A 27067-nucleotide genomic window follows, 5' to 3' on the forward strand; every position below is an offset into this window, starting at 1 on the left:
TTTCATGGCTTATGTTGTGGTTCAAATTTCTTTAGAGCTCAGCCTTGATTACACAATGGCTGAGAACTGACTGTCCTCTGAGGGTGAGATTCAGAAGGAATAACAACCTTCTTCACAAATATATTTTTTCTCATACTATTTTTAAATGGCCCCTTATCCGGAGACCTCTTCCCTGAGTGTGGACTCCACCTAGAGCTGATAGCCATTCAGTTTCCATGCTGATCATTTTTAAATAAAAGAAAAAAAGTTAAATTGAGCTCTGTACCATGGAATATAGAACATAGAAATTTACAGCACTTCGCATGCCCGTCAGCCCACAATGTTGTACCGACCATGTAACCTACTCTAGAGGAAATAAACAACATAGTTAATTGTGCTTGCATGATGCAATCATGATAAACTTCATGGTTGGCCAGCCTCCTAAAGATTAAGTAGTATTTTTGCTGCACAATCCAATACCTTCCCCAAACAGCAAATAAATCCAAAATACAAAAATTCCTTCATCTCAATGGCATGAGTCATCCACAAATACTTTTGTTCTTCTTGTTGCTTTGAGTAACTAAATTAATATTGGTGCTGCAGTTCATGAATAACATCCCTTCTCATTGTAAAGAAATTCTTCTTTAACTTCAAGTGCAGCTTTTATCTCAAAGGACAGTTTTCACACTTGATCTCCGTTTCCCTGTATCACTTGATCATCTGGAATATGCTGGCAGTGAAGGGCAGAACTGTTATTCTCAGGGAATCAAAAAGATTCTGATCTCCCTCTGTGATGTCTCCATTAGTTGACCTATTTTAGCTGTTTTAGCAAGTAAATTATCTTCTTTCCCTGAAGTCATTAAAGTGTGAGCAATTCTGTAAATGTCAGGGAATGGTTTACCATCATACATACCTCAGTAAAGAGAATAGTAATTAAGAATATTACTCAAGGTGGATAACTGTTTTAGCTTGAAATTAATTTGTTAATAACATCTTAATGAAAGTAATCAATTATTCCTGCAATTTGCAACTTTGTGTTCTTTTACTAGTATTGAAGTAATTCGCTTGGGTAGCAGCTTCTACATTGACTGGGATAGCAAAATGTATTATCCAAAGAAAGATACTCCTGCGGTCGCACGTACAACTACATTAACTGAGGAACTTGGACAGATCAAGTATATATTCTCTGATAAGACAGGAACTCTGACACAGAATATCATGCTGTTTAACAAATGCACAATCAATGGCAAAATGTATGGTAAGGAGCTAAAAAAATACTTTTCATGATCTCTTGAGAAAACACACTGCATGATTTTTTGATTTTTTGATCCTTTGCTATAATTTCTAGCATATGCGTAGAAGTCATACAGAAGTGACATGTTCAATCATTTGCAACATTTTCTAGGCACTTTTTTATTTAAAGCTACAGCACAATATTTGGAAGAATGCTCACAAATCAAAGTGGTACATTCAGCCCCCCATAAGGGGTTTGTACAAACTGAGTATTTTCTTTGTGAATCCTATTTAATCGAATTATAATGTGAACACTGTCAACTATTTGAGGAAAACCAACCTCTCTTAAATCCATGCTAGGTGCAAGTAGTAGGTTAAAGTAATTAAACTTTTGTCTTGAAGTTTGAATTTTCATATAGGAAAGCAATAACTGATAATTTTGCATTCCTCATTTGTATTAAAGATTGCAAGAAAATATATGTTTGTTTCCTTGATCATTTCAAGCTATATCCTAATAGATATGATAAAATATAAGACTGATACTTTCTGAAAGCTTTGGTTCTTTTCTTCAGTGTTGTCATCCCCCCCCCCCACCTTTTTTATTGCTAGAATGTTGTCACCTTTGTGTGGTACAGCAGTTCATGCAAAGGCAGTCCTTTCTTAATTTACTGTACATTGTAGCGATGTGCTACACACAGCGCTGAAATAATGACACGCATTCAGTAAGTCGTTTTGAGTCTAGTTTATTCAAACTTCGCGGCGCTGGCATTTAATCCCTAGCGCCCGCCCTCTCCGGGCGGAAATGACGTCAGAGGTGCATTACCAAAGTCTCCCCCCGCGCGCTGGCTATTTGTGAGCCGGTTCGCCTGCGCAGAAAGTGGGTCGCCGCATAAACCCCATCCCCCCAGAACCGGCGATACACCCCCCAATGTCCACAGTCTGGATCAGCCTCTGTTTGGGAGGTCTGCCTCTGAGCCGCGGTGCCTGAACCTCGACCGGCTGCGCCAAGTCCACATGGGCTGGTTTGAGTCAGTCCACCGTGAAAACCTCCTCTCTCCCCCCAATGTCCAGAATGTACGTGGACCCGTTGTTATTGATCACCTTGAACGGCCCCTCGTACAGCCGCTGTAGCGGTGCCCAGTGTCTGCCCCTTTGTACAAACACAAACTTACAGTTCTGCAGGTCTTTGGGTACATGGGTCGGGGTCCGTCCATGCTGTGAAGTTGGTACAGGGGCCAGGTTGCCGAGCCTTTCGCGTAGCCTGTCCAGGACTGCTGCAGGTTCTTCATCTTGCCCCCTTGGGGCTAGTATGAACTCTCCTGGGACGGCCAGGGGCGCGCCGTACACCAACTCGACTGACGAGGCGTGCAGATCCTCTTTGGGCGCTGTGCGAATTCCAAGCAGGACCCAGGGAAGCTCGTCCACCCAGTTAGGTCCTCTCAGGCGGGCCATGAGAGCCGACTTCAAGTGACGGTGGAAGCGTTCCACTAGTCCGTTTGACTGTGGGTGGTAGGCAGTTGTGTGGTGCAGCTGCGTTCCCAACAGGCTGGCCACAGCCGACCACAGGCTGGAGGTGAACTGGACGCCTCTGTCAGAGGTAATGTGGGCCAGTACCCTGAAGCATGCTACCCAGGTTGCAATCAGTGCTCGGGCACAGGAATCGGCAGATGTGTCGGTGAGTGGGACTGCCTCTGGCCACCTCGTGAACCGGTCTACCATAGTTAGGAGGTACCGCGCTCCTCGGGACACTGGTAGGGGGCCCACGATATCCACATGAATGTGGTCGAACCTCCAGTGGGTGGGTTCGAACTGCTGTGGCGGGGCTTTAGTGTGCCACTGCACCTTGGCTGTTTGGCACTGCGCGCACGTTCTGGCCCATTCACTGACCTGCTTGCGAAGTCCGTGCCACACGAACTTGCTGGAGACCAGCCATACAGTTGTCCTGATAGATGGGTGCGCCAAACCGTGTATTGAGTCAAAAACTCGCCGCCTCCAGGCTGCCGGGACGATGGGGTGAGGTTGGCCAGTAGCCACGTTGCACAGGAGGGTCCTCTCACCTGAGCCTACGAGAAAGTCCTGCAGCTGAAAACCCGAGACTGTGGTCCTGTAGCTGGGCATCTTGTCGTCTGCCTGCTGCGCCTCCGCCAGTGCTGCATAGTCCACCCCCAGGGACAGGGTCTGGAGAGTGCGTCCGCCACGACGTTGTCCTTTCCCGAGACATGCTGGATGTCCGTCATGTACTCGGAGATGTAGGACAGATGTCGCTGCTGGCGAGCCGACCAGGGAGTGGACACCTTCGTGAACGTGAAGGTCAACGGTTTGTGGTCCGTGAATGCGGTGAACGGCCTGCCTTCTAAGAAGTACCTGAAATGCTGGATTGCCAGATACAATGCCAACAGCTCCCGGTCGAAAGCACTGTACTTAGTTCGAGTGGTCGTAGGTGCTTGCTGAAGAACGCCAGGGGTTGCCAGCGCCCCTCGATGAGCTGCTCCAGCACCCCACCGACTGCTGTGTCGGATGTGTCCACCGTGAGTGCGGTCGGAACGTCCGTTCAGGGGTGCACTAGCATTGCGGCATCTGCCAAGGCTTCCTTGGCTTTAACGAAAGTGGCCGCAGCCTCCTCGTCCCAAGTAATGTCCTTGCCTTTACCCGACATCAGGGTGTACAAAGGGCGCATGATACAGGCTGCTGAGGGGAGGAAACGGTGGTAGAAGTTCACCATACCAACGAACTCCTGCAGGCCTTTGACCATGTTGGGCCGGGCAAAGTGGCGGATCGTGTCTACCTTGGCGGGCAGAAGTGTTGCCCCGTCTTTGGTAATCCTGTGGCCCAGAAAGTTGATGGTATCGAGACTGAACTGGCATTTGGCCGGGTTGATCGTGAGGCCGAAATCACTCAGGCGGGAGTAGAGCTGGCGGAGGTGGGACAGATGCTCCTGGGGACTACAGCTGGCTATAAGGATGTCGTCTAAATAGATGAACGCAAAGTCCAGGTCACATCCCACTGCTTCCATTAGCCGCTGGAACGTCTGTGCGGCATTCTTCAGGCCAAACGGCATTCGGAGGAACTCGAACAGGCCGAACGGGGTGATGAGTGCTGTTTTGGGGATGTCTTCAGGGTGCACCAGGATTTGATGGCATCCCCGGACGAGGTCTACTTTGGAAAATATTCTTGCCCTGTGCAGGTTTGCTGCAAAGTCCTGTATGTGCGGCACAGGGTAGCGGTCTGGAGTTGTAGCCTCGTTCAGTCTGCGGTAGTCGCCGCATGGTCTCCAACCCCCAGCTGCTTTGGGCACCATGTACAGTGGGGAGGCCCATGGGCTGTCGGACCTCTGTACGATCCCCAATTCCTCCATCCTCTTGAACTCCTCCTTCGCCAGGTGGAGCTTTTCCGGGGGGAGCCTTCGTGCGTGGGCGTGGGGGGGCGGTCCCTGGGTCGGGGTGTGGTGCTGAACCCCGTGTCTGGGCATGGCTGCCGTGAACTGCGGTGCCAGAATTGATGGAAAGTCTGCCAGGATTCTGGTGAATTTGTTGTCCGACAGCGTGATGGAGTCCAGGTGTGGGGCCGGCAACTTGGCTTCACCCAGGGAGAATGTCTGGAAAGTCTCGGCATGTACCAGTCTTTTCCCTTGCAAATCGACCAGCAGGCTGTGGGCTCGCAAGAAGTCTGCCCCCAGGAGTGGTTGGGCCACGGCGGCCAGTGTGAAGTCCCACGTGAACCGGCTGGTGCCGAACTGCAGCTGCACTGTGCGGGTGCCGTAGGTCCATATCGTGCTGTCGTTTGCGGCCCTAAGGGTGGGTCCTGGCTTCCTGTTGCAGGTGTTGTATCCCGCCAGGGGCAAGACGCTGATCTCCGTTTTGGTGTCGACCAAGAAGCGGTGTCCCAACTGTTTGTCCCAGATGTACAAGAGGCTGTCCTGGTGGTTAGCCGCCATAGTCATTAGCGGCAGCTGGCCCTGGCCCTTGCAGGGCGGGTGACAACGGCGGGCTTTTGTGTCCCACCGCTGGTGGTAGAAACACCACTGTTCACTGGCCTCCTCACTCCTGCCTCTGTGTTGTGTGCGCCCCCCTGCCGGGCCTGGTCTGGTCCACTGTTGGGTGCGTGGCCTGGTAATCTGACCGATGGACGCCACGCTCTCCCTCTTGGCTTTCCACAGCACATCTGCCCGGGCCACCACCTTCCGGGGGTCGCTGAAATCTGCGTCGGGCAGCAGCAGATGTATGTCCTCGAGCAGTGGCTCTAGGAACGCTCGCTCGAACATGAGGCAGGGCTTGTGTCCGTCAGCCAGGGCCAGCATCTCGTTCCTCAATGCTGACGGCAGTCTCTCTCCCAAACCGTCCAGGTGAAGCAGGCGGGCACCCCACTCACGCTGTGAGAGGCCAAAGGTCCCAATGAGTAGCGTTTTGAATGCTTCATATTTGCCTTCTTCCGGGGGCGACTGCATGAAATCCGCAACCTGGGCGGCCGTCTCCTGGTCAAGGGCGCTCACCACGTGGTAGTAACGCGTGGAATCAGAGGATATCTGCCGAATCTGGAACTGGGCTTCTGCTTGGCTAAACCACACGCGTGGTCGCAGCGTCCAGAAAGTCAGCAGTTTTAGTGAGACTGCGTGAACAGATGAAGAGTCGGTCATCTTTGGTCCAAATCCCGTTTGGACCACCAGGGTCACCAATGTAGCGATGTGCTACACATAGCGCTGAAATAACGACACACAGTCGGTAAGTCGTTTAGAGACTAGTTTATTCAAACTTCGCGGTGCTGGCATTTAATCCCTAGCGCCCTCCCTCTCTGGGCAGAAATGACGTCAGAGGTGCATTACCAAAGTCTCCCCCCGTGCGCTGGCTATTTGTGAGCCGGTTCACCTGTGAAGAAAGTGGGTCGCCACAACATGTCTATTCATGTCTAACATGCACCTTCTCAACAGGCACCATTGCCCCAAATGTTATGAGACAATTTGAAACTAACCCTGAAATACCTTCAGCAATATTAATTTCGGTATTTACCAGGGTGTTTACTGCATAGTGATCAGAGGAACTGAAGCTAATTGAGGCCTACTGTCACAATGGTTCAAAAGTATAGTGTAGAATCATTCCAGTCAAGAGAAGCCACAAAGAGAGCTTTAATAAATGTATTATCAAATATGAATCTTCAAAGGAACTTGGTTAGTCCAGGATCTCCATGGTTCCCTTCAAGTCATACCTCATTTTGACTTGGAAATATAATGCTAATTCTTCACCTTTGCTCGGTCAATATCTTGGAATTCCTCTTGTGGCATTCCAAAATAACTTCACCTCAAGAACTATAGCAATTCAATAGGAAGGAGAACTTCATCGTATTGGCATGACAGCCATATGTAATAAATAAATATACCAACAAATGAACAAACAAATATATAAAAGGAAAACAATTGTTGGATACATCAAAGATTTTCAATGGAATTGTAGACTCTTTCTAACAGAGCTTAAGAATAGTTAAGAGTTAACTTTCGTTAACAGTGGCAATTATAAGATTGCTATACATCCCAACTGAGATTAATTAGAATAATATATGGTACTTTCAGCTAATGATTGCTTAAAAACTATTGCTGACTTCCTCTTATTACTTGGAGTTCGGACCTTACTTTTAGAGCAGTGTGTTAATAGATGTTTCTATTGGTTAGTAAATTCAGATCTGTACTTCCAAGTTTATCATTATTATCTCTTTCTTTCTCTGAAATTGCATTACAGTATGCTCTGTAATGTAGGGTAACTAGTGGAGCTGGAATGGATTTTCTAATCCACCATGTCACTCTGTAATCTCTGATGATAAAGAAAATGCTTCACAGAAGTAAGCTGTGTACAGTATTTGTACAGTTCTTGTAAAATATTGGATTTGGATATGATGTGACAAATGTCACATTAAGGTCTAAATAGGTAAATAAGCAAGGGTTGAAATAAAAAAGGACTGAAATTTAAAATTTCAATTAAAATAGGGTGGCAATACTGATTGGTTACTTGTCTGTCAATAGTGTTGTATAATATCATCAGTAATCCTAATGCTATTTCCTCATTGCCTGATGCAGATAAGTGCTCAGAATATTTAAAATAAGAATTTTATATATTGAGAGCAATAGCCATTGAATAATAATGAATGGAAGATATGAATCCTACTCATGTTGAAAGCAATATTACATTTCAAATAGTTTTTGCTTGTACCAAGCTAAAACCTATCTTTTTTTATGTATTAACAGGTCATGTTTATGATTTGGCTGGAAAAAGGACAGTGATAACTGCAGTAAGATTCATTTCCTTGTTCAGAATTGTAATTTTCCACAGAACATAGAAAGAAGATGAATATATAACAGATAACTCATGCTTCAGTGAATGTGTGCCGTATATGGATTGCAGTGGCACAGCTAGTGAACACAACAGTACAGAGCTGGGTTCAGTCCTGACTTTGCGTGTTGTCTGTGTGGATTTTGCACAAACTGTCTGTGAACACAGGGTTCCTCCAGGTCTCTGGTTTCTCTAACGTGCTGAATTTGTGGGGGTTAGTAGGTAAATTGGCCACTGTAAAATTCCCCCGGGGTGTTGGTGAATAGTAGAATCTGGGGAGAGTAGGGAACATGGACCGAATAAAAATGGGATTAATGTAGGATTAGCATAAATGGGTTGTTAAGGGATGGTGTGGATCTGGAAGGCCATAAGACCAGTTTCTGGGATTTATTCTTCTATGTTAATACATTCCAATCAAAGTATCATCACACAGTGATATCAACCCTGTTGTTATGGCTAAAACAAGATCAATCTGCTTGGCTAAAATTTAATACTTAATCAAGCATCTCATTTGCATCATAAAGAATAGTTTTTTTTCAAATAATCAAAAATTTTTAAAGTGCTGATACTGGAAATCTGAAATAAAAACAGAAAAAAAAACACGAAACTCTGAGTAGGGTCAGTAACATCTGAGGAAAAAGAAACAAAGTTAACACTTCAGGTAAATACTTGAAACTTGAAGTATTAACTCAGAGGATCAGATTTCCACTCCCTAACTAACCATATCTCTAGCTAAACTATTTCAATTCATTGACAACACTGGTTATAGCAAATAGCATATAGCAAAGTGAAAAAAACTCCCAAGTGTTTCCAGTTCATAAAAATAGCAAGACAAATCCAATTAATTCCCATCCATTCAATATTCATCATCACAACGAAGGAAGGTGTCATCAACACAGTTACGGATTAGTACTCATTCACCAGTAACCTGCTTACTAATGCCCAGTTGGAATTTTGCCAGGGCCACTCATGATGCACCATCAATAACTCTCTCTGAGACGTAAAGGCGAGATATCGGCTTTTATTGACTGGAAGAATGAACAAGCAGTGGTTGACCACCATACTACATCCTGGAGACTGAGAGGCCGGGCTCAGGCCTCAATCGCCTTTATACAGGGGTCTGTGGGAGGGGCCACAGGAGCAGTCAGCAGGGGCGTGTCCAGACAGGTATATGTAGTTCACCACAACTCAACTCCATATTTCAATATAACCTTGGTCTAAATGTGGACAAGCACTAGGAAGATCAAAGCAGTATATGACTGAGTACGTCATAAAGAAATCCTGGTAGAAATGAAGTCAACAGGCATCAAGAGGTAAACAATCCAAATGAATGTGAGACATACCTCCACAGTGGGAGGTGATTGTGGTTGATGGAGACTCATCATCCTAGCTCTAAAATGTCACAGCAGGAGCTACCAAGGGTGGTGCCCTAGGCCCAACTATCTTCAACCTCTTTATTGTTGACTTTCCTTCCATCATAAGGTGAAGGGTGGTCATACTCTCTGATGGTGGCACAATGTTCAATTCTATTTGCAGTTCATCAGCACCAGGAAGTAAGATCTAGGAAGTTCTCAGGCATGTACTGAAGAACAGCAAATAACATTGCCTTGTACATATGGTGAAAATGATCATCTTCCAGCATGAAGTTAGGTTTAACCACATAACTGCTTCGACATTCTGGAATTCTCTGCAATCCCATGGATCAGGACAGCTTAAACATCAGAAGCTCAACATGTACTTGATTAGTATTCCACCAGCCACTCTAAACATGATGCTAATTCAATGGCACCAAAGACATTTACAGGAGCAACACACACAAGATGCTGGTGGAACACAGCAGGCCAGGCAGTATCTATAGGGAGAAGCGCTGTCGACATTTTGGGCCGAGACCCTTCGTCAGCATCTGCAGATTTCCTCGTGTTTGACATTTACAGGAGGCTCATTGGGTCGCCATCATGTACATGTAAACCCCCCTCAGTTGCACACCATCCTCACATGGAATAAATTGCCACCTTTTCTCTATCACAGGGTATAAATGGTGTACTCCTCAAACATTTGCAAGATTAATTATCTCTGACATTCACTAACAGGAGGTAGCAGAAGATGGTACAATCACGGCCTTTAAAAAGCAATTGGACAGATACATGGATAGGAAAAGAAAATGGGATTGGCATTGATGGACATGTTCCACACCATTAAACTATGACTCTGACATACAAAAAAACTTAATAACTAAATTCTAACTTTTTAAAGGATTATTTTCTAAGAGTTAAAAATATTCTGTAATACAATAGGAAATAAAAGAGTTCAAGTCCATAAAGATAAAGATCTCCTTTTTAAATTTACCATTATTTGTCACGTACATTGAAGCATTGAAGCATACAGTGAAATGTCTCTTTTGCATCAACAACCAACACAGTCTGAAGATGTGATGGGGGCAGCCCTTGAGTGTCGTCATGCTTCAGATGCCAACGTAACATGCCCACAACTTACCAGTCCTAACCTGTACGTCATTGGAATGTGGGAGGAAACCAGAGTACCCATAGGAAACCCCCCCGCGGACACAAAAAGAACGCACAAACTCCTCACAGATAACGCAGCGAAATGAACCCCAATTGGTGCTCATTGGTGCTGTAGTGTTGTGCTAACCACTACACTACTATGCTGGTAACACAACTAACCTCCACTAACAGCAGTTTCTTCCAGTGGTTCTGCTGTATCGGGTTTACCTGGCATATGCCGAATGATTTTCCTAAGTTGGCATTTCCTTGAGGCAACCAATGAAGAAGCACAGTTGTACCCAATTTGGAACTTCAGTCTTGACTTTCTGTCCAGTTTTATGGTGGAACACCTCACTTATGATAAGAAGGTCCAATTTCTGTAGGGGATAAAAAATATGTATCAGAGGAATTTTATCATATTGGGAGAAATATTAACCAAAAACATAAAGCTGGGGACACTTCTGTTTATAGTAATAGAATTTAGGGATTTATGTAAAATGATAAACTTGCAGATGATATCAAACTGGTTGGCTAGGGGAATTGGGTGAGGCATCTTTAAAATTTTCAGAAGTGCTTTGACAAGGTGATGCATGTCAAGATGCTTAATGTCAAGAGCCCATAATATTACAGAAAAAAGATACTAGAAAGGATAGACAATTGACTGACTGGCTGGAGGCAAAGAGTGGGAATAAAGGGGGCCTTTTCTGATTGGCTGCCGGTGACCAGTGGGGTTCCGGAGGGTTTGGTCCTGGGACTGCTTCTTTTCACGCTATATGTCAATGATTGGGATGTTGGCCTAGTGGTCACGTTTGCAGGTGATATGAAGATAAGTAGAGGAACGGGTAGTATTAAGGAAGCAGGGATTCTGCAGAAGGACTTAGAATAGGAGAATAGGCAAATAAGTATCAGATAGAATATAGTGTAATGAAGTGTACGGTCATGCACTTTGGTCGAAGGAATAATGGCATACACTATTTATCAAATGGAGAGAAAATTCAAAAATCAGAGGTGCAAAGGGACTTGGGAGTCCTCGCACAGGATTCCTAAAGGTTAACTTGCAGGTTGAATCGGTGAGGAAGGCAAATGCAATGTCAGCATTTATTTCAAGAGGACGAGAACATAAAAGCAAGGATGTAATGCTGAGGGTTTTAAGGCATTGGTCAGACTGCACTTAGAATACTGTGAGCAGTTTTTGGCCCCTTATCTAAGAAAAGATGTGTTGGCATTGGAGAGGGTCCAGAGGAGGTTCATGAGGTTGATTCTGGGATTGAAAGGGTTAATGTATGAGGAGTGTTTGGTGGCTCTGTGCCTGTACTCACTGGAGTTTAAAAAGTGAGGGGGGATCTCACTGAAGCCTATCAAGTATTGTAAGGCCTAGATAGAGTGGATGTGGAGAGAATGTTTCCTTTAGTGGGGGGAGTCTTGGACCAGAGGGCACAGCCGCAGAATAAAAAGCTGTTCATTTAAAACAAAGGTGAGAAGGAATTTCTTTAGCCAGAGGATGGTGAATCTGTGAAATTCATTGGCACAAACAGCTTGGAGGCCAAATCACTGGGTACATTTAAAGCAGAGGCTGAAAGGTTCATGATTAGTCAGGGTGTCAAAGGCAGGATAATGGGGTTGAGAGAGATAATAAATCAGCCATGTTAGAATGGTGGAGCACACTCGGTAGGACGAATGGTCTAATTCTGCTCAAGGTCATGTGGTCTAAAATTGTACAATGAGCAAGGGGCAGAACAGTCAATACAGGTTTGTCTGAACTGTTAGTAAAAGTTAGAAAGCTCTGATTGCCACACATTATTAGAATTATTGCATCACTGGTTTATTATACTGAAGGAAATTATCTGATACATTGTGTCCATGCCATTTAAGTATGTACTTCAAGTTAACACCACTTCCTGCTGTTGAATCATAGAAATAGAGAATAAGTTAAGGGTGTAGGAATTTTAAGAGGTGTTCATGCAACAAAGAGAAGAATAATGAATTTAAATTCCCCCAAAAGCAAATTGGCTGAATTTGAATGAGAATTTAATTATTTTATATTCTCACAATTGACTGCAATCTCCCTGCAAATTGTCAACATATGGGTTAAGGAGGTGGAATGAAGTGTGCACAAGCAATGGAGGCAGCGGATGAGCAACTTAAACATATAGAAGAGAACAGCAGGCTGAGGTATCCTGTAAATTAAATCCTGTTTGCTAAAACATAAAGGAGGTGAAGGTGGCTTCTATTTGTAGGCCAGTGCCATTAACTGATATTGGAACAGCTTTTTAACGAAGCTTTAGCAGAATGGCATATTGACTGTTTCACGCAAACAAGGGTTTCCCTTGTTGTCAACAGAGTTCTTGTGTCTATAGTTCTTTCCACCTAAACACACATGCAGTAAATGAATATGTACTTGGAAAATGTGAACAAAAGAATGGTGTCTTTCTTCTCCACAGAATACAGAAAAAGTGGACTTCTCATTTAACTCTTTGGCCGATCCGAAATTTGTGTTCTATGACAACAGTCTAGTTGAAGCTGTTAATATTGGTGACCCTAAAGTCCATGAATTCTTCCGTTTGCTGTCACTGTGCCATACAGTGATGTCTGAAGAAAAGTTGAAGGGTAAGAAATGCTGCCATTCATAAGAGAAGCCTTACAAATTCATTTTCATGTGTTACACAACAGAGGGAAAATGTAAAATTCATTGCTGAATGTAATCATTATTTTTCAGCTCACATGGTGCACTACCTGCACTAACTAGCATTTATCTACAGTGGTTAAATAATATCCATAAATCAACCTAAGAAAGAAGGCTGAAGATGCTGTTTAGTGCTGAAATAAGTAGGTCTTAATGGTAGACTGAAGTTTCTGCTTGCGTGTTGATTAAAAAGACAGTTTTTATCTGGTGAGAGTGAAATCAGTTCTCACCCTGGATCCCAATACCCTGTCTTTTCAGTCTTTCTGGGGTGGCATTTAAATTGAACAAACAATGGAACAGTGAAAGGCACCGGTGCCCTGGAGAGAAAGGAAAGAACCATAGATAGAGTGAAATTGGTTCTTGGCAAATCGTATCTCACACCAGGACCCGGCTGCAAAAGAAGGCTCCAGGGATGGACCATGGCACCCAATGAATCATTCCGGGCCCAGTTTTCACCGCCCAGCCTGAAGATGCTCTCAAACTCTTCAAATCAGCTCAGCACCCAGTGCGATCCAACCTCGCACCTGAGCCAGTTGTACGGGCATCAAATCTCCTCTACCTGGGCTCCAACTTCTCCTTTTGGTGCCCAGAGTGATCCAACCTCACATCTGAGCTTGTTGTACAGGCATTGAAACTACATCTGCAACAACTCTGCAACACACCATCTTAGCTCATCCCCAGAACTCTCCTTGCCATTGCTCACCCTTTCACTGTTAGCAGCAATAACTTAACACAACTTACCTCAGAAGAGGTATTTTTAGCCATGTTTTTAGTCACTGGGACATTGAGGAACAGATATGCAGGCAGATGAAAGAAAAATGTAAAAACAATAGCGTTGATTTCATGGGAAACTTTAACTATCCTAATATAGGGAAGACATTTGACAAGGTGTCACACATGAAGCTGCTTACCAAGTTAGGAGCCCAAAGTAACACAGGGAAATTACTCACATGGTTAGAGCATTGGCTGATTGGTAGGAGGCAGCAAGTGGGAATAAAAGGATCCTTTTCTGGTTGGCTGCCAGTGACTTGTGCTGTTCCACAGGGGCTGGTAGTGTTGTGGAAACAGGAAGGATGCAGAAGGACTTGGACAGATTAGGAGAATGGGAAAGAAAGTGGCAAATGAAATACAATGTTGGAAAATGCATGGTCATGCACTTTGGTAGTAGAAATAAATGTGCAGACTATTTCCTAAACGGGGACAAAATCCAGAAATCTGAGATGCATAGGGACTTGGGAATCCTGCTGCAGAACACCCTAAAGGTTAACTTGCAGGTTGAGTTGGTGGTGAGGAAGGCAAATGTCATATAACCATATAACAATTACAGCACGGAAACAGGCCATCTCGGCCCTTCTAGTCCGTGCCGAACGCTTACTCTCACCTAGTCCCACTGGCCCACACTCAGCCCATAATCCTCCATTCCTTTCCTGTCCATATACCTATCCAATTTTACTTTTAATGACAATACTGAACCTGCCTCTACCACTTCTACTGGAAGCTCATTCCACACAGCTACCACTCTCTGAGTAAAGAAATTCTCCCTCGTGTTACCCTTAAACTTTTGCCCCCTAACTCTCATGTTAGCACTCATTTCCGGAGGTCTAAAATACAAGAGCAATGATGTGATGCTGATGCTTTATAAGGCACTGGTGAGGCTGCACCTTGAGTATTGTGAACAGTTTTTGGCTTCTCATCTAAGACAAGATGTGCTGGCATTGGAAAGGGTCCAGAGGAGGTTCACAAGGATGATTCTGAGAATGAAAGGGTTATCATACAAGGAATACTTGATGGCTCTGGGTCTGTACTCACTGGAATTCAGAAGGATGAGGGGTTATCTCATTGAAATCTTTCGAATGTTAGAAGGCCTAGACAGAGTAGATGTGGAAAGGATGTTTCCCATGCTGGGGGAGTCTAAGACAAGAGAGCACAGCCTCAGGATAGACGGGCATCCATTTAAAACAGAGATGTAGAGAATTTTTTTTAGCCAGAGATTGGTGAATTTGTGAAATTTGTTACCACAGGCAGCTGTGGAGACCAGATCATTGGGTGTATTTAAGGCAGAGATTGATATGTTCTTGATTGGACACAGTATCAAGGGTTATGAAGAGATGGCCAGGGAATGTGGTTGAGGAGAGAAGAAAAGGATCAGCCATGATTGAATGGAGGAGCAGACTCAATGTGCCAAATGGCCCAATTCTGCTCCTTTGTCTTATGGTCTTATAAAACTGGGACCTTCTTAGTGCAAGGTGTTTAGAAGGGGCTGAATTTGTCAGGTGCATCCAAAAGAATTTCATAAATCAATCTGTATTAGTCCAACAAGTGGAGGGGCTGTAATACAGATAGGGAACAATAACACAACCCTTAAGTTTTAAGATAACCATAGAAAAGGATAAGTATGGACCTTGTGGGAGAGTATTAGGTTAGAGTAGGGCAAATTATTGAGATTGTTAATTGCAAACAACTGTTTTGGACAAGTCCACATCAGACATGTGGAGGGTGTTTGAAGACCAAATGCACAGAGTACGGAACATGTATGTTCTAGTCAGAAGGAAGGACAAGGGTGGAAAAGTAAGAGAACATTCAATGAATTTAGTTAAGAGGAAAAGGGATAAGCATATAAAGCCTAGGAAGCTAGAATCAAACAGAATCCTTGAGGATTATAAAGAAGACGGAAAAGAAGGGAATTAGGAAGGCTAATAGGACTATGGAAAGTCCTCAGTAAGCACTATTAAAGAGAATCGCAAGGCACTTTATATACACGTCAAGAGCAAAAAGATAACTAGCGGGAGGGTGGAACCACTCAGTGATAAAGGGGGAACAACTGCTTGTATGTGGAAAATATGGATGATGTCTGAATTGAGTAGATTCTACCAGTGTTTACCAAGGAGAAGGACATGGAGGATAGGGTAATCGGTCGGAGTGTATTAATACACTAGGGCATTTCAAGGTAAAGGAGGAGGTAGTGTTGGGTCAATTAAAGAGCATTAAGAAGATGAGACTGCAGGGCCTGATGCTCTGGTTCCCAGATTATTAAGAGAGACGAAATGAGATTTCTGGGCCTTGGCCAATATCTTCATGTCCTCTCTAGCCACTGGTGAACTCCTGAAGGATTGGTAAATAGCTAATGTTGTTCCATTATTCAAGAAGGGAACCAAGGATAATCCCAGAAACTATACATTGGTGAATCTCACGTCAGTAGTGTGGAAGTTACTGGAGGGAATTCTTAGGCATGGGATCTATGAACATTTGGAATACCATGGCCTAATTAGGGAGAACCACTATGGCTTTGTATGGGCAAGTGATGTCTTACTTACTTGATTGAGTTTATTGATGAAGGAAGAACTATAGGAGTTGTTCAGATGGATTTTAGTAAGGCATTTGAAAAGGTCCCCCATGGGAGGTTCATCCAGAAGATTAAGGTGCATGGGATCCGTAGTGAATTATCCAGCAATAGAAGACAGAAGGTAGTGCTGAAGGGATTTATTCTAGATGAGGGTCTGTGAGTAATGGTGTTCCACAGGGATATGTGCTGAGACCTCTGCTGTCTGTTGTGTATATAAATGAGTAGGGTGAAAAAGTAGATGGGTGGGTTAGTATGTTTGCAGGTGATACAAAGATTGGTGGTGTTGCGAGTTGTGCAGAAGATTGGCAAAGAATACAGAGGGTTATAGATCAGTTGTGGAGAAATGGCAGATGGAGTTTAAGCCAGCTACATGTGAAGTGTTGCATCTCAGTGGGTCAAATGTAACGAGACAGTACACTGTTAAGGTCAAGACTCATAACAGTGTTGATGAGCAGAGGGATCTTGGGTCCAAGTTCAGAGCTCCCTGAAAGTAGCTACACATGTTGATGGAGTGGTTACCAAGGCAAATGGAATGCTTGCCTTTATTAGTCGAGGCATTGAATTCAAAAGACAGGAAGTTATGTTGTAGCTTTATAAAACTCTTGCTGGGCAGCATCTGGAGTTTTGCGTACAGTTCTGGTCACCCCATTATAGGAAGGATGTCGAGGATTTGGAGAGGGTGCATAAAATGCTACCTGGATTAGAAGGCCCATGCTCTTTAGAGGTTGGACAAACTTGGGTTATTTTCTCCAGAGCAGTGGAGGCTGAAGGGAGATCTGGTCGTGGTGGATAAGATTATGAGAGGGATAGATAGAGTAGACAGACAGTATCCTTTTTCCGTGGTTGAAATGTCTAATACCAGGAGTGATGCATTTAAGGTGAGAGGGGACAAGTTCAAAGGCGATGTGAGTAGCATGTTCCTTACACAGAGAGTGGTGAGTGGAATGCGCTGCCTGGGGTGACGGTAAAGGCAGATACATTAGGGATTTCCAAGAGACATTTAGATAGGTATATGAATGTGAGGGAAATAGAAGGATATAGACATTGACTAGGCAAAAGGGATTATTTTTGTTAGTTATTTGGTTACTATTTTAATTGGCTCGGCAGAAGATTGTGGGCCAAAGGGCCTGTACTATACTGTTCTATATTCTATGTTCTTTTCAATATGGGAAGTAATATTACTCTATTCTATTTTTTTCTGTAAATCAGGTGTATTTAAATTAATAGGGGAATTTTTTTTTTAAAGGCTGAAGATAAATACCAGATGCATTGAGGCTGAAGAGGGAAGGGATAAATAGCAACATGATATAGAAAGTGAAGGAAGATCATGAGTGAAAGGGAAGGAGGAAGAAACAAAGCAGACGAGACCCTATTGTGAAGGAGGTGTGAATGAAAATAATGTTACAATAAAGATTGAATAGTTGCAGATGCCAATGCCATATAGGATTCACACTGTGGCTATAAAGGAGATTTGGCTAAACATGAGCAGAAATGCAAACTAAATAATTCTGGCTACGGTGTATTTGGGATAAGAAGAAATAAAGTAGATGAAGGTGGTGGTATTGAATCGGAATAACTGTAAGACCATAAGACATAGGAGCAGAATTAGGCCATTTGGCCCATCAAGTCTGTTCCGCCATTCAATCATGCATGGCTGATCCTTTTTTTTTCACATCCCTGTTGTTGTATTCTAGACCTTTTGAAATGAATGCTAACCTTGCATTTGCCTTCCTCACCACCGACTCAACCTGCAAGTTAACGTTACAGTTGTAAAAAAGAATAACTTAAAGGGTTTAGTAGGCAGTTTTGATTTTGGTTAAGATAATGCTTGCTTTAGTATTAAAAGGAAAGTCTTTATCTTATTTAAATTCTTACTTTACATAAGAAACAAGAGAAAATAACTGGTTTTAGTCTGTTTAACAGAGTAAACCTGGACAGGTAGAAGGTTGACATTGTAAGAACACCTTGGAGATTGTGATCACTGTCCAGAGACTCTGGGACCTTCCATCCTCTACCCCACAGCCTCCCTCACTTTCTTCCCCTCCACGTGTGGCAGCCAGTCTAATTATCATAGGAATCTACCCTTAACTGTCGATATGTCCTCAGATTGGCGTACAGCAGTGAGTTTGAAGTTTGCACAAAATTGAACACATTCCATCAGCAGTCAAACAGACCCAGTTTTAGAAAATGGTGCAGGATGTCAGTCAACTTAGTGCTGTTCTAAATGTCAGTTCCATGATTTTTTGCATATGGTGACACTTCTATTTACCCTAACAATATATTAGTGCGCCAAAGGTTGAATCCAGCTTCTAAGCCTTTAACTTTAGTCAATTTAGTTGGGAACATTGGACTAAAGAAAAAGCATTTGTACTTGTTTTTTATGTGTAAGTCATGCATAAGTGTTGTTTTGAAGCATTAGTGTCCATTTCCAACAGTAATCTCATTCATCAGTGAATTAGAGCAGGCGATTCTGATTGCTATTCACATGTGTGATATTATTATTAATGTGTATGATATGAAGCTGACTTCCCAAGAAAAAACTAGATGAACAGACCATGGTCCACTCTTTCTTTTGTTCATTCACAGTATAACAAGGAGTAAATAGTGCAAAAGTTTAGAAATCATTGACTTGCAGGATCCCTTGATTTCATTTATTATTGACTTCCACGTTGATTCACAGTTGCTGCCATTTTGTAGACAGACAGAAATAACAAAATGCAGGACCTGTAATCTGGATTGTGAGATCTGCGGTTCTACAAGAAGTGTGTGAATGGAGTAGGTGTACCTTAAATCTAGATACCCTTTATATCCCTAGCCTTCATGAAAATAACAGTAGGGTAAGACATAGCACCAGTATCCAGAACTCAACACCACAGAAAATCCAACAGATTATACTGACCACAGAGGTGAAATTAATTATAGATAGAAAGGCAGAGAGGGTGCATGGAAAATTTTTGAAAGGCAAAGTAAAATTCAGACGAAGATTTGCTTGCTACTGCAACAAGAAATTTTTTCTTAATTTTCAAATCCATACTCTTGAAACAATAACACTGGTGAATTTTAACTATACAAATTGCCTTTTATTCTGGATTTTGATAATGTGAGGTAAAGAATCCTGCATTAGCAAGTCTGGATACTTAAAAGTATTATAAGGTATCTTTCATTAATTGCTGAACTATTGACATTTATATTTTTGATACATTTGGTATGGATTATAATTACATTAGTGAAAGATAATGGATCAGGACCTGTTTATGAAGATAGAAGGCTCAAGTAAGTTCCTGAAAGAATATGTGACCTTTTAAAAAAATATATTGTGGTAAATAGAGATAATTTATTTCAGCAATGTGACATCAGTTCAGCAGTTCTCATGCAATGACCCTGGTAAATATCATAACCTGCTTCATCACCGCCTTTGTGATCACATGATGAAAAATGGTCATATTTAATCTTAATGTTCACTGGTTAATTCCATCAGCAAATCCTCAGAAAAATGAATTGCGCCTACATATAGCAGCATCTGAACTACATTCAGGCAGAAGCTAGTAAATGACATACAAGTTCCAGACAACTTGATTCTCTAATAAGAGTGAACTATCTATCCTTGAATTTCAGTAGCCACCTCCAGTAAGATCCATATCCCAAATAACTTTGAAATATATTGCTATTTCTTCATAATACTTGGCTTTCAATTATAGAACTCAGTATCTAGTAATACTGCAGAAAAACTGAAGCAAGTGTATGGTATGGACACTGAGTGCTAAAAACTACAGTTGCCTATTTTCATTTAAAAGAAATGCTCTTGCTTTTTGAAACATAAAACTTGTTTTAGTTTTGCAGGTTAATAAATTAAGTAAATGAAATCAAAATTGGTATGTTTTTAGTTACGGTACTTCAATGTAAAAGTTATCTCAATTCCTTGCTACTACAAATAACTATAATGATCTCTGAGGTATCTCACTCATGGCCTCCTTTTGTTTGAATAGGTAACCTTGTGTATCAGGCTCAATCTCCAGATGAAGGCGCACTTGTCACAGCAGCGAGAAATTTTGGCTTTGTTTTCCGATCCCGCACTCCTGAAACAATAACTCTGGTTGAATTAGGTGAATCCAAAGTCTATGAATTGCTTTGTATTCTGGATTTTGATAACGTGAGGAAGAGAATGTCTGTTATAGGTGAGTCCATTTTACCTAAAAGTATTTCAAGTTTTTGCTTGACTTTCAATGACTAATATACTATTATATTGACATTTATATGTTCAATTTGCTTTATTGCATAGTTCGACGTCCGGACAAGAAGGTGTATTTGTACTGCAAGGGAGCTGACACTATTGTTTTTGAGAGACTATGTTCTTCATCTCAACATTTACAAGATATAACCACTGAACATCTTGATGTAAGTAATGGTACTGATATTGTTTTAAAAGTGTTAAAAAGATGAACAAAACATAAACTTCACAATTCCAAAAAATAAAGACAATAATTTGCGTGAAGTAGCCAAACAGTAGCCAGGATGTGGGGTAGAAATTAAATAGCAGAGAAAAAAAACATGCATTAGTCACAGGAATTTCAGTATGCAGGTAGATAGGGAAAGTCAAATATATCAGTATTACAGTGCAATTAAGGGAATTACAGAGGCATGAGAGAGGAGCTTCTGGTAGAAATTCGGAAGGCACATGATAGATACATTCCAAAAATAAAGAAGTATTCTAAAGGGAGGTTGAGGCAATGTGGCTGACAAGGGAAGTCAAAGACAGCATAAGAGCAAAAGAAAGGACATACTGTATAGTGTAGCAAAAATTAGTGGGAAATTAGAGGATTGGGATGCTTTTAAAAATCAACAGAAGGCAATTTTAAAAAAGCTATAAGGAGAGAAAAGATGAAATATGAAGGTAAGCTAGCCAATAATATAAAAGAGGACACCAATTTTTTCCAAATATATAAAGAGTAAAATAGAGATGACAGTAGATATAGGACCGTTGGAAAATTACCCTGGAGAGGTAGTAATCGGAGGCAAAGAAAATGGCAAACAAACTTAATAAGTATTTTGTGTAAGCCTTTACTGTGGAAGATACTAGCAGCAAGCCAGAAATTCAAGTATGTCTGGGGGCAGAGGTAAGTGTATTTGTTACTACTAAGGAGTAGGTGCTTGGGAAGCTGAAAGGACTGAAGGTAGATTAATCACCTGGACCAGATGGACTACGCCCAAGTTTCTGAACGAGGTAGCTGAGGTAGTTATGGAGGCATTAGTAATGATCTTACAAGAATGGTTCTGGAGGACAGAAGAATTGCAAATGTCACTCCGCTCTTCAAGAAGGGAGGAAGACAGAAGTAAGGAAATTATAGGCTAGCTGGCCTGACGTCAGTGGTTTGGAAAATGTTGGAGTCCGTTTTTAAGGATTATGTTTTGAGGTACTTGGAGGCTTGGAGGCTAAAGTCAGCATGGTTTCCCTAAGGAGAAATCTTGCCTGACAAATCTGTTTGAATTCTTTGAGAAAGCAGGAGAGTCAATGATGTTTTTTACTTGGATTTTCAGAAGACTTTTGATAAGGTGCTGTATATGAGGCTGTTTAACAAGAGAAGAACCCATGGTATTACAGGAATGGTTAGAAGATTAGCTGACTGGGGGGAGGCAAAGATTGCGAATATAGAGGGCTTTTTCTGGTTGGGGCTGCTGGTGATTAGTTGTGTTCTGCAGGGATCGGTGTTAGGACCGCTTCTTTTCACGTTATATATCAATGACTTGAATAACAGAATTGATGGCTTTGTGGCCAAGTTTGCAGATGATACAAGGATAGATGGAGGACCAGGTAGTATTGTGGAAGCAGGGAATCTGCAGAATGACTTAGACAGACTAGGAGAATAGGCAAAGTAATGGCAGATAGAATATACCATACTCTAGGGAAGTGTATGGTCATCGACATTGGTAGAAGGAATAAAGGTGTACAGTAATTTCTGAACAGGGAGAAAATTCAAAAATCAGAGGTGCAAAGGAACTTGGGAGTCCTTGTGCATGATTCACTAAAGTTTAACTTGCAGGTTGAATTGGTGGTGAGGAAGGCAAATGCAATGTTAGCATTCATTTTGAGAGGACTTGAGCATAAGAGCAAGGATGTAACACTGAGACTTGGAGTACTCTGTGTGCAGTTTTGGGCCCCAAATGTAAGAAAAGATGTGCTAGCATTGGAGAGAGTCTAGGGGATGTCGACAAGAATGATTCCAGGATCGAAAGGGTTAACATGTGAGGAAAGTTTGATGGCTCTGAGCCTATACATGCTGGGGTTTAAAAGAATGAAGAGGGGGATCGCATTGAAATCTATTGAAGATGGTAAAGCCTAGATAGAGTAGATATGGAGAGGATATTTTCTATACTGGGTGAGTCTGGGACCAGAGGGTACAGCCTCAGAATAGAAGGACATCAATTTAGAACAGATCTGGGAAGGAATTTCTTTAACCAGTGGGTGATGAATCAATGGAATTCATTGGGACAGATGGCTATGGAGGCCAATTCATTGGGGATATTTAAAGTGAAGGTTGATAGGTTCTTGATTAATCAATGTGTCAAAGGTTACAGGGAAAAGGCAGGAGAATGAGGTTGAGAGGGATAATAAATCAGCCATGATGGAATGGTGAACAGACTTGATGGGCCAAATGGCCTAATTATGCTCCCATGTCTTATAATCTAAAGTTCATATATAGCATAGACAGTTTTCCTCAATGGCACCTATTGGGAATTCCACAATTATATTTCACAATTAATAATTGTCATGCGCTCAGAAATCTTTCCAACTTCAAATATTGATTTAATGGTACCCAGGATTTGTAATGAGAATAATGGCAAGACTATCTGATATTCACCCTTTTGTATTAAACTGCAAAGATCTAGTGTCTGGTGTCAGTGATACATAGATTTTGTATAGAATACATTAATGCTGCATTTTCAGCAGAAAATGTTAATTCTGAAAAACTGGAAAGAGATTTAACATTTTGTTGATTTGGATATAATTGAGTTTTTAATGACATAGTTACTATCTAATAACTTCTTAGGGAGTGAAAAAGCAGATTTTAATTTTGTGGAGCTTAATTCAGTCAGAGGATTAAAAATTAACTCTGTAACTAAAAATTCCGTTGGGTATTATACTTTTTTCCTTTCCTCTGCAACTGAATTTCATTTCAAACCAAATTAGAGATCAGATACTTGTTAAGTTCTACTTCCAGAAGCCTGTACAGTTCCTTGAATCATTCTTGTAATATGTATGAATTTATATAATTATAATATATAATTTATATATTTATAATATATATGAATTTGGACAGTAGGTTAGAGATAGGATTGGGTTTCAGCATTGATGGGATGTGAGATCAGAGATTGTGGGAAGGGATTGAGACACCAGGGGATTAAGTGCTCGGTGTAGTTTTGCCAGGTGATCACTTCATAGCAGGCTGCTTCATGTTGGCTACATATTTAGGGAAAACTGAATTGACCATGTAGACGACAAAGCAACAATGCTTTTCAACAGAGAAACATGGTGGCAAGTGGATGGCATTGTAGCCTTTGTTCTCAGTTTAGCCATAATGTATATATATTTGTATGTATGCACAGTAACAGAAAACAGCATGCAATGTACATCCTAGCATATTGTGACACGGACAAATCACTCTGAAATGGCTTAAACCACGGGGTCAAATTCTGCTTCAGTTTTTATTTAATGAGGACCAGCCCTCACCTGATTCATTCCAAGGGACCCTGAAACTCCTATTGCCTTCCAGTTGGTTTTTAGCTAAGTATTTTCTTCGTCTATTACCAGTGGAGAGTCACTGTGATCTGTGAAGGGTCAGATAGTTCTACCATTCTAGTATTTGTATGGCAGGTTGGAGATCCTAATTTTAACCTGAAATGGCAATGAGTGTTGTTGATGAGAATATGGTGTATTGACCGACATTCATGTCCATGCAAAGTTTGCCGGAGCTGCAGGATATTCACAACAATTTTCACTGCAGTTGCCATTTCGACAAAAGCTTTCAGAAAGTGAATGGCTACTGAAGGATGCTAAAATCCTTTGAGGGTGCCCTTGCTACCATTCATCATTGGGGCTCTCTTCCCAGCCGCAAATGAAATGGTTGTACACACCCTGGTGTCTTAGTGGTTGCCTAGTCATGCAGACAGACCGGTCACCGGCTCACAGCTCCAGTGACCTCAGCTGGATCCTACACCCAGGGATACCTGTGTGGAGCTTGCATGTCCTCTGTGTTACCGCATGATAGAATATCGGGAATGTCTCATGGAATATCGTGCATGGATGCTTGAGTGTTTGCATGAACAGAAGGGCCTGTTTCCATATTGTGTTACTTAATGACTTGATGATCCGTGATATAACCCTCTCCATATATATCAAGTTTTTTCAGTAGGGACATTAATGGAACAGAGGAAAGCACAGATAGTAAGGGCAAACCTGCTGTCTGGACAAATATATATACATTATGGCTAAACTGAGAACAAAGGCTACAATGCCATCCACTTGCCACCATGTTTCTCTGTTGAAAAGCATTGTTGCTTTGTCGTCTACATGGTCAATTCAGCTTTCCCTAAATATGCAGTAAACATGAAGCAGCCTGCTATGAAGTGATAATCTGGCAAAACTACACTGAGCACTTAATCCCCTGGTGTCTCAATCCCTTCCCACAATCTCTGATCTCACATCCCATCAATGCTGAAACCCAATCCTATCTCTAACTTACTGTCCAAATTCCCTTTTTTATCAACTTCCCACAGTCTTTGCTAGTTCAGCTAACTTCCCATCCTGATCGTTGATTGATCCTTCCTCCATCTTGAGTCACCAATGCATAGATGGCTATGGACCAGGTACAGGAAAGTAGGATTAGCTCCAGGTCAGCATAGGATGATGGGCTGAAGATCCCATTTCTATGTGGTACGACTCCATGACAGTGACAGTAGTTGTGGGAAAAGAGATGTTCTGTCAGCTGTATAACTTGACAGACTGTGACGAGCAGCTTCCTTCAAAGTCAGTGTTGAGTTCCATCACTTCATACTGTCTGCAATATCAGTGCCAACATTTCTAAACTAAAATCATACTGGTGCAGTTTTGGGTGTTCGGAAAATGGAAAATTTATCAGGGCATCTGTCTGATGTGTGTTATTCTTGGTATATCATAAATATCAAATGAACACTGATGACCAGTTCCAACATTTAGTTTGCTGTTTTTTAATGTTTATTTATACATAAAAATAATGTTTGATTATTGCTTAAGATAATCCTGTGTAAAATTACATCGTTCTCAGATAAAGCATACAGCATAATTTTACTTGTAGGAGTTTGCAGGTGATGGCTTACGCACTCTAGCCCTGGCATATAAGCAGTTGGATAAAACATACTTTGAAGACTGGTATAAGCGACAACATGAAGCAAGTACTGCATCTGAAAACCGGGATGAACAACTGTTTATGTTATATGAAGAAATTGAAAAGGACTTAATTGTAAGTTACTTCTCAATATCATATGCATTACTGGATTTAGTAGAATCTGGGATGCTTAGGTTTTTCTATTGATTGTTTATCGATTATTATTTTATAGATTAAGAATGATCACCAGATAACAAAAAAAATTCAACCAATATTTGTGATTTTCATTATCTTGTTTAGTGAAATTTTAAGAACCAAGACAGAAATCTAATGCTATTATATTTTGCATTTTATTTCACATCAGTATCTAAAAACGAGTGATTTTATTCAGTTCTGATTTACCACTTAAGATTTGGAAAATAGTTGTCTAATATCTGATTAGTTGTATGTTATTTGATAAAACTGACATGCCTATATATTGAAAAAATTATTTCTGCATACGTGTGAAATCTAAACCGTCACTCCTGAAATATTTGGTTTCTCACCTTGGTAACTGCACAGTCATTATATCAAACCTGTTTCTTTCTTTGAGCCATTAATGCAACAATCATGTTATCATGTTACAAATGCCTTATGCAAAAAAAGACATCTCTAACTTTTCAAGATTTTCCTTCACCTGGCCTTTACCAATAATATCCTGTTAATCATTAAACTCTCCGACATTCTCAGAAACAGTTTAATTGAATTGCTACCCTGACATTTTTTTTCTTTCATTGTCTTTTGCACATTGGTTAATTGTTTGTCCTGATGGGTGCGGTCTTTCGTTGATCCTATTATGTTTTATTGTACTTACTGTGTGTGCCTGCAAGAAAATGAATCTTTGTGTTGTATATGGTGACATATATGTACTTTGATAATAAATTTACTTCGAACTTTAAACTTTGATCTTTCTCTTAAGAGGTTATGACCTTCGTTAGTCTGCTTCTTTATTTATGTATACCCTGACTCTTGATACTGTTCATTACTTCTAGTTTTGCCCAGCATATTAAATGATAATGGATCATAACTCTATTGGTACTGGTTTATTATTGTCACATGTACTGAGGTAAACAGAAAGTAGAATACATTTGAATACAGTGTTGCAGTTACAGAGACAATGTAGTGCAGGTAAGCGCAGGGACCACGATGAAGTAGATCAGAGGATCTAGAGTTCAACCATTCATCTTTCAGAGTATTCAAGGTATTTTCAGGAGACTGATAATAGAGGGGCAGATAGCTGCCCTTAAGTCTGGTTGTTAATACTCTCAGGCTTTTCTATCTTCTGCCCAACAAGAGAGGGGAGAAGAGAAAATGTGACCAGAGCTGAGGGGTTCTTCATTATGTTAGCTGCTTTCAGGATCAGGAGATAAGGATCCTCTGCCTTATCCAAGTTCTTGTCGAACCATCAGGCCCTGGGCAGACAACACGATCTTCTAGTTGTAGCCTCAAAGAACAGTACTTTTCATCAACTATGCAATCACAAATATTTACTACATGCAGTTTTGCTCCCTACAGTTGAGCAGACCTGTACAATAGCGTCTTCTAAGTTTGCCCATCCGAACTAGAACATTTGTTTTCATATCAAAGAAGTAGCAAGTATCTTTTTCTGCTGGAAA

General features: G+C 41.6%; 1 protein-coding gene across 1 annotated transcript in view; it reads left to right on the forward strand.

Moving 5' to 3' along the window:
* Positions 1–27067, forward strand: part of atp8b5b (ATPase phospholipid transporting 8B5b) — a 145105-nt gene that overhangs the window by 78873 nt on the left and 39165 nt on the right. The window contains exons 13-18 of the mRNA XM_073064367.1: positions 1029–1237; positions 7442–7485; positions 12469–12634; positions 20040–20228; positions 20333–20448; positions 25383–25547. Coding sequence (XP_072920468.1) covers positions 1029–1237; positions 7442–7485; positions 12469–12634; positions 20040–20228; positions 20333–20448; positions 25383–25547 — 889 coding nt within the window. The remainder of the gene's footprint in view (positions 1–1028; positions 1238–7441; positions 7486–12468; positions 12635–20039; positions 20229–20332; positions 20449–25382; positions 25548–27067) is intronic.

Source organism: Hemitrygon akajei, chromosome 13, assembly GCF_048418815.1.
Source record: "Hemitrygon akajei chromosome 13, sHemAka1.3, whole genome shotgun sequence".
In the NCBI taxonomy this organism is placed as follows: Eukaryota; Metazoa; Chordata; class Chondrichthyes; order Myliobatiformes; family Dasyatidae; genus Hemitrygon; species Hemitrygon akajei.